Source organism: Helianthus annuus, chromosome 15, assembly GCF_002127325.2.
Source record: "Helianthus annuus cultivar XRQ/B chromosome 15, HanXRQr2.0-SUNRISE, whole genome shotgun sequence".
Classification (NCBI taxonomy): domain Eukaryota; kingdom Viridiplantae; phylum Streptophyta; class Magnoliopsida; order Asterales; family Asteraceae; genus Helianthus; species Helianthus annuus.
The window spans coordinates 4,223,161-4,239,765 of record NC_035447.2 but is presented as its reverse complement, the minus strand read 5'-3'; the positions used below and the strand labels follow the sequence as shown (position 1 = coordinate 4,239,765).

Genomic DNA, 16,605 nt, shown 5'->3' with positions numbered 1-16,605 from the left:
ATCTTATGATGAACCTTGAACATTGGTATAAATTTAGAACCAAGTTTTGTAGGGTTTCATTTAGCCTTTTGAAAAAATAAATAAATAACAAACCGGAATCTCTAAAATATATTAATTTTCTGCAATTAAGCTGAGCCATCTTTATACTTTTTTATATTATTAAGCTGAGCCATCTTTATACTTTTTTTATTGAAAAAAGATCAAGGCCGAGTACCATCCACCGTACCCCTATATAACAACTACAATGTCTACCCATTTTTCTCACTTCTTCTCTCGTGTCTCTAACCCTTTAGCGACACCATGTCTACCACCCCTGGCGGCAGCAAGCGAAACTCGAGCGTTGCCCACATCGAAGAAGACGAAAGCAGTGAACATATCCATTCCGAACATGTGTCTGATCATGTACTTCCTGAAAGCGAACTCCCAACTGGCTTGAAGCGTCATGATTCATTAGATATCGAGTCCGCTAAAATTCGGGGCCACCACGGTCACCATGACACGAAGGTTAGTGCGCACATATATGTAGTTTTTTTTTCACACTGATTTTTATACTGCACACAACTAGAAAAACTGATTGCGACTGACTTGCGACCTGAATCATAATGGTTGCAAATTTAGCAACCGACCAAGGTCAGGTGGTAAATCAGTCGCAGAAGTTGCGACCACCTAGTTTTGGTCGAAAAATCGTTAAAAAATAGTTGGTGACAATAAAATTATAATAACCGGGTCTGGTAGCAAAAGATGTGACCGTCTAGTTTTAGTCGCAATGAGTTGAAAATGTAAAAAAAAAAAAAATCAAAAGCAAAATTTGGTTTTAAAGCGGTCGCCAAAATGATACCTACAAAGATCTCTGTCATCACAATTTCGATCATAAATAAGTCGCTAAACGCCTTTTTTTTTGGGGGGGGGGGTGGATGGTGTGAAGTGGTAAAATCCCGCTTTACATAGTTGTTCTGCGCAAAACTTATAGCGGCGACATATGTCGCCACTATTGCTTAAAAGATGTTGGCGCCATTGGCATTAATGAACCCCAGCCATAGGACCAGGTTAACAAATGAACGGCTAGGGTTTGTTGAGGGACACCGCGTCCAGATTAAACCAATAGCGGTGACATATGGGTTGTCGCCGCTATTGATATAGTATTCTTGTAGTGTTGCGACCAAAATGACTGTTATAAATACCCAGTTTTCTAATAGTATTGCTAGTATAATTGGTATGTATTTTGTTACTAATTGTCCGTAAAATGAATTTGTTTGAAGGATTGGGGGGTGATACTTCGACTTGCTTTTCAAAGCATCGGAGTGGTTTACGGCGACATAGGGACATCGCCGTTGTATGTGTATTCAAGCACCTTTACTGACGGGATCAAACACGAAGATGATATTTTGGGCGTTTTGTCCCTCATCTTCTACACGATCACAATCATTCCTGTTCTTAAGTACGTAGTAATCGTCTTACGTGCCAACGATAATGGTGACGGTAAGCATTTTCCGCTCTTATTGTTGATTGTTTAACTACTAATTATGATCAAAATAATTCATTTGATCAAATAAATTGGAAAAATAGTGGTTTATTCATTCGTCACTAAATTCATGTAAGCGAAATGTATTGAGGAATTTAGCGAATGAAATTTTGGTAAATTTTGTTTGTCAACTAAAGAGACAAAGACAACATATATTAAATAATCTAAGGTGTTATTACATGGTACGAGGTGGGACTCATCTAATCTGAATATACTAATAAAGTGATTTCTTAATTTAAAAATTTGTTGACTACGCTAAATCTAGGACAATAAAATAACAGAAAAAGTACCACTTCTATATTTTAATTTCTAAATTATTCTGTAAAGAAACAATTTTATATTTTAATTTCTATATTTTATATTATTTTGTTTGATTATGATTTGTTAACATTTCTATAACGCATATTAGTGGCTAGAAAATGACGATTATAGCGTATTTTTTCTTTGCGACAACAGGAGGTACGTTTGCATTGTACTCGAAACTGTGTAGATACGCAAAGGTAGGTTTAATCCCGAGCGAGCAACCAGAGGATCGAGAGGTATCGAATTTTCAACTTGAGTTACCTGGCAAACGTAACACGATATCATCAAAGGTCAAGAAGAGTCTCGAGCAAAGCAACTTTGCCAAGTTCGCACTACTATTTGCTGCCATGCTCGGGACTTCCATGGTCATTGGTGATGGCATCCTCACGCCTTCCATATCCGGTACATGTTTTTACTCTTTTTATTATTTTCATGTGAAAACATAATGTTTTCTATCATTTTTAACACGTTAACTTTTCTATATAGTATTATCTGCGGTATCGGGACTTAAGGAGGCAACTGATACAATGACAGAAGGTAAATTTAATTTTGACATTGGAGAACATGTAAAAACTCGAGCTCTATTTTAATTTTTCTTAAAAACATTTATGTAAACATTAACCTTTTATTTTTTCGGAAATTCATCTTATTTCATAGTTCTGTTTTTTTGAAATTATCTTGAAAATAAAACATAAAAGCATGATATACAATTTTTAGTAAATTTTAAACCGTGATATTCAATATTTTTGATATGAGTTTTGTGTAAACATATAAGCATCTTTCTATCACACCATGTCTTTTGGGACAATTAGTATTACTTGTATAGAGGGGTTGTAAACGAGCCGATTTTACACACAAGTTCGCTTAAACTTAAACTCGGTTTTATGTTTCTTTTAATTTAAGTGAGCTCGAGCTGGACTCATTTTGAGCTCTATAACTAACTCGAGCCTGAATTGTGAATAATTTTTAAGCTTAATTGTGGCTTGACCCCGATTTATTTATTACTTATTAAATATGTAATTATATGTAAAACCATATATATTATTTTTGCAATTATAAATTTACACACATAATCAATTATATATTTATTTATTCTATCTTTTAACTTTTTTATATATTAATATTCATTACTTAACTATAAAAATATATTTATATAAAGAACATGCTTATTTAGGCTCGTTAACCTACTTAAGTTCGGTATGTGAAATGCTAGTTGATTTTATGGTCGGAACTCAATCCAGGGATGGTGAATTAGACTCAGCTTAAGTTCAGTATGTGAAATTTGAATTCCGGATCGTTTATTAAATGAACTCTAATATAGGTTCAAGCCTGTTTAAGCTCGCTCGTTTCGAGCTTTTATGAGCCAACTTCAAGTAGCTCACGACTTGTTAAGCTAACTTACACCCTTAAACTCAACTTTGCCGAAAAACTAAGAGAACAAATATATATTTTATATATTATCTATTACAAAATTTGTTTTTTCACCCTTTAAACATACATTGGTGCAGGGAGGATCGTCATAATATCAGTGATAATCTTGATAACTTTATTCATGGTTCAAAGATTTGGAACTGATAGAGTTGGCTACAGTTTTGCCCCCATCATTTGCGTCTGGTTCGCGCTCATTGGTGGAATCGGTGTGTTCAACTTCATCAAGTTCGACCCTTCTGTCGCCAAAGCCATAAACCCTAAATACATCATTGATTACTTCAAGCGAAACGGAAAAGATGGATGGATTTCGCTTGGAGGAGTCGTTCTAGCAATTACAGGTACAAATTACAAACTAGTGGCACTGGTTTAAGTTTTGTTAAGTTTTTTGCTAATCTAGTTTGATTGTTATAGGAACTGAGGCTATGTTTGCTGATCTTGGACACTTTACTGTAAAATCCATACAAATAAGCATGGGTTGTGTGGTTTATCCAGCTCTAATCACTGCGTATAGCGGTCAGGCATCTTGGCTAAGAAAGCATCAAGGTCTTGTTGCGGACACTTTTTATAAATCAGCCCCGGATGCCTTGTACTGGCCAGTGTTTGTGGTGGCTGTTATGGCCGCGATTATAGCAAGTCAAGCTATGATCTCTGGGACGTTTTCGATTATCAAGCAATCGCTTTCGCTAGGGTGTTTTCCTCGTGTTCAAGTCTTGCATACATCAGATAAGTATGAAGGGCAGGTTTACATACCGGAAATGAATTATCTTCTTATGATTGGTTGTGTTCTTGTTACCGTTTCGTTCAGAACTACCGAAAACATTGGCCATGCTTACGGTAAGATTTTAGCTCTCAAATTTCATGAAAATCAACTATTATGACTCTAAATATTGGCCATTGCGCCCCCATGTCTCCCCACACACATATCTACCAAAATTGGTATATAATCTTCTTTCTAAGAATAACTACTAAGCCCCGTGCGTTGTCACATGAAATTGCTTATGACGAACACATCACCGATCGTTCACGAACATAAACTAACAAATGCAACCTCTGTTCATGTCCGTTTGTTTAACTTATTGAACGAAATTTCTTGTTCGTGTTTGTTCATTCATTAAACGAACGAACATAAACGAACTTCCCGCCGAACAGTTCATGAACTGTTCGCAGAACGTTCGGTTCATTTACAACCCTAATTATTGTAACACACTATTTACCCACCTATGAAGATAATTTTCCAGCAACATTTCAATTTCTTCCTCCTCTTCTGCATATGATGAAAAATAATGACATTTAAATATAATTAAAAAAACCTTTTTTTTTTCGTTTAAAAAAAAAGATGACTAAGGTTCTATTAATAGTAACTGAATTGAATCAGATAAAAATGATACCATGTTTAGTTTTTTTTTTCCTTTTCTTTTTCAAATTTTATACACTCTAGTAGACATATGATTGATCAAATGGTTTTGTGACTTAATCAATGAAGGTATTGCGGTGATATTTGCCGAGACGCTGACTTCAGGATTCATGGTGGTGATCATGCTCGTCATATGGAAAACCAACATACTTCTCGTGCTCTTATTTGTGCTTGTGATTAGCTCCACAGAATATATCTATTTAAGCGCGGTTCTTTACAAATTCGGTGAAGGTGGATACTTACCTTTTTCATTTGCCGTCGTGTTAATGTTCATAATGTGCACTTGGAATTATGTTTACCGAGCAAAATACAACTACGAGCTTGATCACAAAGTTTCACGAGAAGCCATAAAAGACATTGTTGTGGACTCCAACATTCGTCGTATGGGAGGACTTGCAATCTTCTACTCAGAACTCGCCCATGGCATTCCGCCAATTTTTAAACACTATGTTGACAATGTACCTGCTTTACATTCGGTTATCGTGTTTGTTTCTATCAAGTCATTGCCGATTAGTAGGGTCGCCCCAGAAGAGAGGTTTTTGTTTCGAAGAGTGAAGCCAAACGAGTTGTATGTTTTTAGGTGCGTGGTGAGGTATGGGTACACGGATGTGCGCAATGAAAAGGAGTCGTTTGAGAAGATTTTGGTCGAAAACTTGAAGAATTTTATTCAATATGATTATGGAACCGAGCCACAACAAGGTCGTATAGGGGATGATGATGTTGCGAAACTAGACCAAGCTTGGCGAACTGGAATCGTGCATTTGGTGGGTGAGAATGAGATCGTCTCGAAGCCGAGGTCTTCTATTGGGAAAAAGTTTCTCATTGATTATGCTTATAATTTCATGAAGAGAAATTTGAAGCAAAGTTATAATGTGTTCGAAATTCCTCATGAAAAGATGTTGAAGGTTGGAATGACCTACGAGCTCTAATTAATGAAGACATATATATAAATATCTGAATGACTCGTGTCCAAAAGTATTGGAACAAGAAGTTACGAAGAATGTTCAATAAACAAAAAAGAAAACAAAAAGTTAACCTTGTATATGTATGTGGTTTCTTAAGCCTTTTGTATTTTCCGCTTGTTGTTTTGTTTTGTTTTTTTTTTATGACTTGATTGAGCTTTCTGCAATCAATAGTAAACTTCTGAATTTAAGAAAAAAATATGTTGTATTGATTTTTATGGGTGTGTGTAGTCAATATAAGTTGAAATTATTAGCAGAAGAAATATAAGTTAGATTTTATATTAGATTAGATAGTTAATATATTTTATGTATAACATTTATAAGTCATGACGGTTATGAAGTTCGTTTCATAACCCTCGTATATATATCATGTAACATGGTACAATTCAAGTTACCAATTCAATAAGAACAATATTTATCTTTACTCTGTATTCTCTCAATAACCGAAACCCTAGAGAAACTTCAATCAATTCCAACAAGTGGTATCAGAGCCATCACCGATCCACATCCCCTATTCACACAAAGTAATCTAATCTATAACCGGTCTCAATAACACAGAAGATCCGCAACATGACGTCAAACGGTGGAATACAAACACAGATTCCAAAACTATATGGATCGAATTATTTCCATTGGCACATACAAATGAAAGTCTTACTAGAATCACAAGATCTATGGATCATAGTCGAAGAAGGATATAATCAACCGGCATCTGGGGCACCCGAAAGTGATCAAAACACATATAAAGAGAATATTAAGAAAGACAAGAAAGCGCTGCATATCATCTTTCAGGCGGCAAGCGATATGGTGTTTGAAAGAATTGCAGTCTGTCAAACATCCAAAGAGGCATGGAATGTTCTGCATAAAACATACAGAGGCGAACAACGAGTAAAAATGGTAAAACTTCAAACCCTAAGATGTGAATTTGATGCCTTACGCATGAAAGAAAATGAATCTATCGAAGATTTCATAAACCGAACAACAGTCATAGTAAATCAATTACGACAAAATGAAGAAAACGTTAGTGAACAGCGAATAGTTGAAAAATTATTAAGGACCCTGACACGAAAATATGAATCGGTCGTTGTCGCTGTCGAAGAATCAAAAGATTTAAGTAACATGACTGTTGAAGAATTACTTGGTATTCTTCAATCACATGAACTACGTCTAAAACAATATGATGAAGCGCCGATGGAACAAGCATTTCAAGTGCAGAATTTTGAAAGGACTCGACAATTTAGATATGAAAATAATGGAAGAGGACGAGGCAGAGGGAGAGGAAGAATGAGCGGTCAAATTAGATGTTATAATTGTCAGAAACTAGGGCACACTGCACGTTTCTGCAATCAGAGAAAAGATGAAAACGAAAGAACAAATAATGCATTACTGCATGAAGAAGAAGGAGTGAATGACAAGAATGACGATACAATGTTCATGATATTCAATGTAGAGGAGATACCAAAGAACGACTGTTGGTATCTAGACAGTGGATGCAGTAATCACATGACAGGAGATAAAAGTCTATTTATCACTCTAAATGAGTCCGAGAGAAGAGAAGTAAGAACTGGTGACGATAAAAAACTCGAGGTACTAGGAAGTGGAGATGTTGCCATATCAATAAAGGGAACCGAAAAAAGGGTTCCGAATGTGTTTTATGTAGAAGGACTTAAGCATAATTTGCTAAGTGTAGGATAATTAGTTCAGAAGGGATATGAGGTGAAATTTAGCAATCAAGAGTGTAGAATCAAAGACAGGACAGGGGAGACTATAGGAATAGTCAACATGACAGGAAACAAGATGTTTCCTCTGAATTTAAGTCAAGATTTGATACCTCGTGCATACAGTATGATAACTCAGGATCTATCAACACTATGGCATCAAAGATACGGACATATAAACTTTGACACATTGCATGACATGGGAATGAATGAAGTAGTTAAAGGTTTACCGAAGATATCAAAGCAACAAAGTAAAGTATGTGAAAGTTGTATGCTAGGAAAACATGCGAGGAAATCATTCTCAAAGAATCCAACATGGCATGCAAGTAAACCACTCCAACTTATACATTCAGACATATGCGGCCCTATGCAAATATCATCAATAAGAGGTAGTAAGTATTTTATAACCTTCATTGATGATTTTTCGAGAAAAACTTGGGTATATTTTTTAAAACTCAAGTCAGAAGCACTCTATTATTTCAAAACATTCAAAAGTTTGGTAGAAAATCAAATGGATCAAAAGATAAAATGCATAAGAACAGATAGGGAGGAGAATACTGTGGCAGTGAATTTCAAGAGTTTCTTAGAGAAAACGGAATTCAACATCAACTCACAACAAGCTACACCCCCCAACAGAATGGGGTGGCCGAGCGTAAAAATAGAACAATCATGGAACTAGGACGAAGCATGATGAAAATGATGAACGTATCTAATAATCTATGGGCAGAGGCAGTAGCATGTGCAACTTACATACTGAATCGGACAGTAACAAAAAGGATTCCAAACATAACCCCTGAAGAATCTTGGAGTGGAAGGAAGCCAAATATAAGTCATCTTAGAATATTCGGATGCATTGCATATGCCCATGTTCCAAATCAGAGACGTACGAAGCTGGATGACAAGACAGAAAAAACAATCCTTGTTGGGTACAGTGAACAAAGTAAAGCCTATAAACTCTATAATCCAACAACAGGCAAGGTTATCATTAGCAGAGACGTTGTATTTGATGAAGGTCAAAGATGGGACGAAGTGAAGCCTGTCAAACAGGGAACATACGTTCAAGTAAATGATGTAGACTCGAATGATCATAAGGAGGAAGGACACAACATAACAGCAGCACCAAAAGATAACAATCCATTAATCAACACAAATGATGAACAATTAGAAAATGCACCAGACGATGGAGAATATTCATATACGTCCGAAAATGAAGAATTAAGGACTATAAGTATCACAGATATATACCAGGAAACACAACAACTTACAGATGCACAAGTGAGGGATCTGTATGAAAGGAATCAAACAATACCTGAAAATTCAGTGGCCAACTTTGTTCTGTATGCTGATGCAGACCCCACTACGTATAACGAAGCATGCAAGGATGAGAAGTGGAAAGACGCAATGGACAAAGAAATGGAATCCTTTATTAAAAATAAAACATGGACATTAGTGGAACCTCCAAAGAATCAAAAGCCCATCGGAGTAAAATGGATCTTTAAAACAAAGTACGATGAACATGGAAATGTGAGCAAATACAAAGCAAGATTAGCAGCGAAAGGGTATAATCAAAAGTATGGAATTGATTATCAAGAAGTATTTGCTCCCGTCGTTAGATTTGATACAGTAAGACTCGTTCTTGCATTAGCAGTTCATTTTGAGTGGCACTTGCATCAAATGGATGTCAAGACTGCCTTTCTAAATGGAAAGCTATCTGAAATGTATACATAGAACAACCAACTGGATACGTCAAGAAGGGAGAAGAGCACAAAGTTTGTCAACTTAAAAAGGCCTTGTACGGATTAAAACAAGCCTCGAGGGCATGGTACAGCAGAATAGATGGATACTTTCTATCACAAGGATATAAAAAATGTGTTTATGAACACACATTATATTTCAAACATTCAACAAGTACAAGAATCATAATATGCCTATATGTGGATGACCTCATTATTGCAAGTGACTCATTAGATCAAATTCGCCAACTGAAAGAATCTATGGAAAAGGAGTTTGAAATGACTGACCTTGGAATATTGCACTACTTTTTGGGAATGGAAGTCAATTATAATGAAGGGAATATATCCTTATCACAACAGAAGTATGCAAGGAACCTGTTAAAAAAATTCAACATGGAAAATTGCAAACCAATATCAACACCTATGGAGTATGGGATTCGTCTAACAAAGGAGGATCCAGAAGAAGATTTCGATCAAAACATGTATAGAAGCTTGATGGGATGCTTAATGTACCTAACAAACACAAGACCGGATATAGCATTTGCTGTTAGTAAATTAAGTCGCTTTATGGAAAGACCCAAAAGAAGTCACTGGGAAGCAGGAAAAAGGGTATTAAGATACATAAAAGGAACTCTAAATCATGGTATAATATACTCGAAAGGAAGAAAAGGAAAACTCACAGGATATAGTGATAGTGACTATGCTGGTGACACAGATGATAGCAAGAGTACATCAGGTTATATATTTCATCTAGGCTCAAGTGCAATTGCATGGCAATCAAGAAAACAAAAGGTGGTAGCCCTATCATCAACAGAGGCGGAATATATTGCCTTATCAATGGCCGGATGTCAAGCTATTTGGCTGAAGGGAATCCTAAAGGAACTTCATATACATATGGACTGTACACCTGTGATCCATTGTGACAACAGATCAACTATCTGTCTAGCAAAGGATCCTGTCTATCATGGAAAGAGTAAACACATAAGGGTAAAGTATCATTTCATTCGTGACCTGCTGAAGAATGATGAGATTGAAGTTCATTTTTACACAACTAAGGAGCAAGCTGCAGATATTTTTACAAAAGCCTTACAACCCAAGGATTTCCTGCGAATCAAGACTCTTATTAATGTAGAAGAACTCTAACTTAAGGGAGGGTATTAGCAGAAGAAATATAAGTTAGATTTTATATTAGATTAGATAGTTAATATATTTAATGTATAACATTTATAAGTCATGACGGTTATGAAGTTCGTTTCATAACCCTCGTATATATATCATGTAACATGGTACAATTCAAGTTACCAATTCAATAAGAACAATATTTATCTTTACTCTGTATTCTCTCGATAACCGAAACCCTAGAGAAACTTCAATCAATTCCAACAGAAATGTATATGACTATTATGGTATTTTACTAGCACTTGCACAAATAGCTATCATCGCTTTTTGTTTGAATTCTTTCACCTATATCATAGCATTATTGCTACGAAGGACTAAGTCACTCTATTCGGTGGACCTGACATGGACTGGTAACATAAATGCAGAAATGCATAAATGAGAATCAAAGTACGTGGTAGCTAGGAAAGTGGTTGGATAGGTGTAAATGCATGTTGATCTTGGTCCCCATTTTTCAAATATAAATCAGTTTATCTTCAATAACACAATATGTCGGGTTCATTGTCATTAGAGCTCTTAGGTTATTCCAACTGTAGGTCCCTCTCGGAGGATGACGAACGTAAACCTTGTTATACTAACCCACTAGCAAGTGCGGAATCCAAGCTAGTGAGCAAACCGGGATGAAACAAGCACAAACACAAACACACAAGATTCACCGATTAACACCACTTGTATTAATGCGAATGAAAGGTTCCGGTTACAAGCTCAATGTTCACAAATGTGTTTTGCAAACTCTCTAGTGTGTGTGTGTGTTCCTGGACAGAATGCTCTCAAGTCTCTCTATCTTTCTGTGTGCATCTGTCGTTCTGTGTCTATACTGAAATGAACACACTGCATGGGTATTTATACCCAAACACAACAGGTCTGGTCGAAGGATCATTCAGAATGACCGAAAGATCATCTGTCGATCACAAAGCCCTCGAAGGATCCATATTTACCTCGAAGGATGGTATATCCTTCGAGGTTCAACAGTATCCTTCGTAGGACATCTTTCGAGCCCATCGAAGGATAGACATAAACCTTCGATGGCCCATCTTTCGACTCAGACACTTTACAAACATATTCCTAACTGTTGGTCCAAGTCAAACCAGGAGGACGGTTGACTTGGTCAACTTACAGGACTGACAAGGACATCGTTTACATCGTGACTGAATACAGACAAAGTACAGACACAAGTGCACCAACAAACTCCCCCTTGGCTGTAGCTTTGTCTCGATCTTCGATGGTTGCAGATTTGTCTCGATCTTGATCATTTTTTGATCTTCATGTCTTCAAGACTCTGATGTCCTTTCAAGTCTTCAATGTCGGAGGATCTTCAAAGTCTTCACGTCTTGTAAGCAGAGAGTGTATCAACAAACTACCCGTATCATGTAGGAAGTGTGTTGACAAACTCCCCCTTAACATAAGCTCCCCCTTGAGTTATGCTCGTGAATGACTTGATCTTTATGAAGTGAGATCCTTGTGGTGTTGATGATGGCCAGCGGCAACTCGATCATCTTCATCTTTTGAGTGCCTTCACGTCGTGTCTTCATTCCGAAGCTTTGTCATCGACCATGTTCTCCTAGCCTTTAGAGTCTGCACATGCAAGAAATCTAAACGCGTAATGAGAACAACTGCTTGGAATATAGTTAGCATAAACAAATGACACACGAATGACCATGTCACAATCAAACACCGTCCGACAGTTTGAAAGTTTAATAAATTTCTCAATTTTAGATTTAACTTTCAAAAACTTGCAAATTTTGACCGTTTATGAAGATTTAGTCAATTTCGGTTTTCGTTCAGGTTTCAGGTAACGAAGACTCGAGTTCCAACATCGTACGATCGAAAATAAAGCAGAAATAAAATCTTTTTGGTATTTTTGAATTTTTCAAATGTAAAGACTGAAAGCAGTAAATAAATATATACAGACATTCTTTTTGCGAGTTTCGAGGGTAAGAGAATCATGTCAGTGTACGGTCAAGCCAAAACACTCTTGTTGTTCAGTTAGTTAACATTAAGATAAGCATCCTATAACAATCATCGGTATTGTTGTCCACTTAAGCTCAACTTATCAGATGTAATCATGGCGAGGGGATACGTTAAGGTATGATTTATACTTACCGACCGGTGTTCATCCACATCACGACACATTCCCGTATCAAGGTATGCACGAGAATTCATCTTACCGGTGAGTATACCGATTATCATCTGTTTGACCGTATATGATGTGAGATTCTCACTTATTTTGATTTGAAAACAAGCCCTATGTGATATAATCACTTATTGATGAGGAACTTGATTTTCATATGCATGAGGGCACAGGAGCAAGTCCGTGAACAGGTCAGTACTTCCGTACAGCAGAGAGACGAACTTGACTCCCGGATAAATGTGATATTTTATCACTTATTTGATTTGGACATGTGATTGTTTATCACTTATTGGGGTCGAATGCAGTATGTAATATGTACACGTATGTATAGTATCATGGAAGATCTAGACTTGCGTCCCCGTTATTTTTCGGTAAAAGATACAACCATGATACCCAGATGATAAGCAGCATAAAGACCGAATATCTCAGAACCTCGGCAATCTATCAAACGAAATTTCGGTACTAAGACCATATTTGATTTCGATGTGTTTGGTCTTAGAGTGCTGCACAGGATTTCTAGTGATATCTAAAGCAGCAGAATTATCAACGTAAATAGGAGTAGTTAGGAATTCAAAACCGTAGTCCCGCAATTGTTGTTGGATCCAAAGAACTTGGGAGCAACAACTTGAGGCAGCAATGTATTCAGCTTCGCATGTTGATGTAGCGACGCATGTCTGCTTCTTGCACTGCCATGTGACTAGGCGATTTCCTAAAAACTGACATCCAGCCGTTGTGGATTTACCGTCGATTTTGCAGCCGCCAAAATCAGAATCACTGAAAGCTACCAATTCAAAGTTATTATCCCTACAGACCGGTGTCAGGGTACGCCTTCAAATAACGAAAAATCCTTTTAACAGCAGCAAGATGTGAGGCCTTCGGATTAACTTGATATCTGGCAAGCAGGCACGTTGGGTACATTATGTCTGGCCTTGATGCTGTGAGGTACATAAGAGATCCGATCATCGCGCGATAGTTTGAGGGGCTAACAGCTTCACCCTTCAAGTCTGGAGTAATTCCGTGATTTGTTGGCAATGGGGTACCAATGGGCGTTGCATCAGACATCTGGAACCGGCTCAAGATGTCACCAACATATTTAGTCTGATGGATGAATATCCCAGACTCAGTTTGTTGCACTTGTAGGCCCAAGAAGAAGGTCATTTCCCCCATAGCACTCATCTCGAATTTATCCTGCATAATGCGCTCGAAATTCCTACACAAGACATCATTAGTAGAACCAAAAATAATATCATCAACATATACCTGTACCAGAAGAAGATCTCCATCTTGTTCTTTGATGAAGAGAGTACAGTCGATAAGACCTCTACGAAAACCGTTCTCCAGCAGATAGTGTGATAAGGTTGCATACCAAGCTCGCGGTGCTTGATGAAGACCATAAAGAGCTTTGTTGAGCAACCAAACCCGATCGGGATGGATAGGATCTTCAAAACCTGGAGGCTGTTCGACATAGACCTCTTCTTCAACCACACCATGTAAAAATGCACTTTTCACGTCCATCTGATAAACCTTGAATCCTTTGAAAGACGCATAGGCTAGAAAGATTCGAATTGCTTCGAGACGTGCAACAGGTGCATACACTTCGTTGTAGTCGATCCCTTCAATCTGACGAAAACCTTGAACGACTAAACGTGCTTTGTTTCGGATAACAACTCCGCGGTCATCCTTTTTGCATTTGAAAACCCAACGGGTACCAATCTTCTTGTATCCAGCAGGTTTCTCTACGAGTTTCCAGACACCCAGCTTCTGGAACTGTTGCAGTTCTTCCTGCATTGCTTCAACCCAAGAGTTATCTTTCAAGGCTTCTTTCCAAGTTCTTGGCTCTTCCTGTGAGACATAACACGCGAAGGACCAATCGTTTTGTTGCCCGGATTCTCGAATAGCCGCATACAAGCCTGCATTGTTGTTGTTTCGCAACATGTTTCGTGTTTGAATGCCACTTTGCACATTTCCAATGATGTTTTGTTGAGGATGGGTATTATGAATCCTTGTTTCAGGATTTTCTCGAACTGGAATATTTATACCCAGGTTGTTAAGATTAAGATCAACAACCAAATCAAGGCCCGGAATTGACGAAGAGGATGATGCAGTAGCCTCAGCTGTTCTATGGGCATCCACTGGCGGAGTACCCTCTGAAGTACCATGAACTGCTGTTGTTGGAGCTTCTTGATCTGCATCTAGAAATTCATCATCCTCTGAAGATTCGTTCAATTCGTTTGCATCATGAAAATCCTCATTGTTGAGAGTATTATTGTTCACCGAAGAAGATGGTTCTTGACTAACAAGAATTGGACGAACCACGGGTGAAACTGTTGCATTGTCACTCTCGAAAAACATCCTAGCCGCATCACTTTCTTCAACGGCTTCAACATTGATCGAATTAAAGAAGTCATCGTACTCAAACATCCAAGGTTGACCCGGACATTTGACTGGCAAGGTGTGCCTTTGTACTCTGACCTCAGACCATTCCTCGACCCTTTTAGTCTCTAGATTCCAGACTCGTAAGTTAGGGGTGGCATACCCAAGAAAGTAGCCGTCAATTGCTTTTGCCCCAAACTTTCCATTAGGATCGATGATTGTGCATGGAGCTCCAAACGGTTCAAGATAAGACAAATCTGGTTTCCGTTTTTGAAGAAGCTCAAAGCAGGTCTTGTTGTGCCTTTTGACTGTAAGGACTCGGTTCAATGTGTAACATGCAGAGGCCACAGCTTCTGTCCAGAATGGAATGGGCAACTGCGACTCTACCAACATTGTCCTAGCAGTCTCGATCAATGTGCGGTTCTTACGTTCAGCGACCCCATTTTGTTGAGGAGTATAAGCTGCACTAAATTCATGAAGAATACCCTTTGAAGTGCAAAACTCCGCCATGGCATGATTTTTAAATTCAGTACCATTGTCGCTACGTATCCGCCTAACCTTCAATTTATACAAATTCTCAATCTGAATGATCAAGTTTTTGATAATACCAAAGGTTTCACTCTTGTGTGCCATGAACGCCACCCAAGAAAATCTTGAATAATCATCAGTTATCACGAGGCAGTATTGATCACCTCGAATACTCTTGTGCTTGACAGGACCGAACAAATCCATGTGCAAACGTTCAAGAGGAACTGCCACCGTGTTGATCTTCTTAGTAGGGTGCTTCTTCTTTGTTTGCTTTCCTTTCTGGCACGAAACACAGACGTCTTGAAGATGGAAATTTTTGAGGGGAACACCATTCACCAATTCATTTGAAACCAAATGATTCATTTTGCGTAAGTGAATGTGACCCATTCGTCTGTGCCAAGAGATAGTGTCTTTTTCTGTGGCTTTGGAAACGAAACAAGTTGCTTGTGCAGACGTAGTAATAGCTTGGCTCATATCAAGGACGTACAAATCATTTATCCTTGGAGCTGACAAGAAAATCCATTCTTTTGGAATTTTGAAGCCGAGTTTCAGCACATAACATCCGTTAGCATCAAAGTGTACTGAGAACTGCTTGTCACAGATTTGAGAAACACTAAGAAGATTGTGATCAAGTTGTTGCACAAAGTTGATCTTGTCAAAGCTGACAATCCCGTTGGATATCATTCCTTCACCCGTGATATATCCACCTTTATCTCCAGCAAAAGCAACATAACCTCCTCTAATAGATTTGACGTCGTAGAGAAGCTTCATGTCGCCTGTCATGTGCCTGGATGCCCCACTATCAACAATCCAATGACTACTGATAGTTCCTCCTGGAACACCCTGCACATGAACTCAAATGAATTAGTTGGAGGTGGGGACCCAAGCCATTGTGGTCTTGGGTCTTCCATTTTCATCAATGACAATAACTTCTTGTCTTTGATGGTTGGTGAATTGTGATGTTCCCCCTGATTCAGTAACCGTTTTAGGTTTCCATGTCTGTTTTGTTTTACCAGTGTCTTTCTTTAAAATTTTAACTTCTTGATTGTCTGAAGTTTTTGAATTGTCTGGTTTTACAGAAACAGATGTTTTGTTAACCACATCGGTTTTAATTGCCTTTTCAAGTTTCTTGACCTGTTGGCGTTTCTGTTTCTTTTCCCTTTCTTTTACAAGGCGGGGATCTTGTTTTGCAGAAACAGATTGCTTACGGTCAGTTTGGTCACGGGGAACATCAACTTTTCCTTTTTGTTTAGGAAGATATGGACAATTTCGAATTATATGTCCAATTGTTCCACACTCAAAACATGATCTTCG

At 37.9% G+C, this 16,605-nt stretch overlaps 1 protein-coding gene across 1 annotated transcript; it reads left to right on the top strand.

The window, feature by feature from the left end:
- The first annotated feature begins 271 nt into the window (after positions 1 to 271).
- LOC110910173 (potassium transporter 5) lies at positions 272 to 5,897 on the top strand. Its single transcript, XM_022154879.2, has 7 exons — positions 272 to 504; positions 1,260 to 1,479; positions 1,979 to 2,227; positions 2,312 to 2,362; positions 3,334 to 3,594; positions 3,668 to 4,090; positions 4,740 to 5,897. Exons 1-7 carry the CDS (start codon positions 301 to 303, stop codon positions 5,597 to 5,599), a joined length of 2,268 nt encoding a protein of 755 aa, XP_022010571.1. The 5' UTR covers positions 272 to 300; the 3' UTR covers positions 5,600 to 5,897.
- Positions 5,898 to 16,605: the final 10,708 nt, after the last annotated feature.

Excerpts from the sequence above, each read along its gene's own strand:
- LOC110910173 (XM_022154879.2), top strand. The coding sequence starts at position 301 with ATGTCTACCACCCCTGGCGGCAGCAAGCGAAACTCGAGCGTTGCCCAC. Across the intron at positions 2,228-2,311 it reads CCTCACGCCTTCCATATCCG|TATTATCTGCGGTATCGGGA; the intron begins GTACATGTTTTT and ends TTTTCTATATAG. Across the intron at positions 4,091-4,739 it reads AAACATTGGCCATGCTTACG|GTATTGCGGTGATATTTGCC; the intron begins GTAAGATTTTAG and ends TAATCAATGAAG.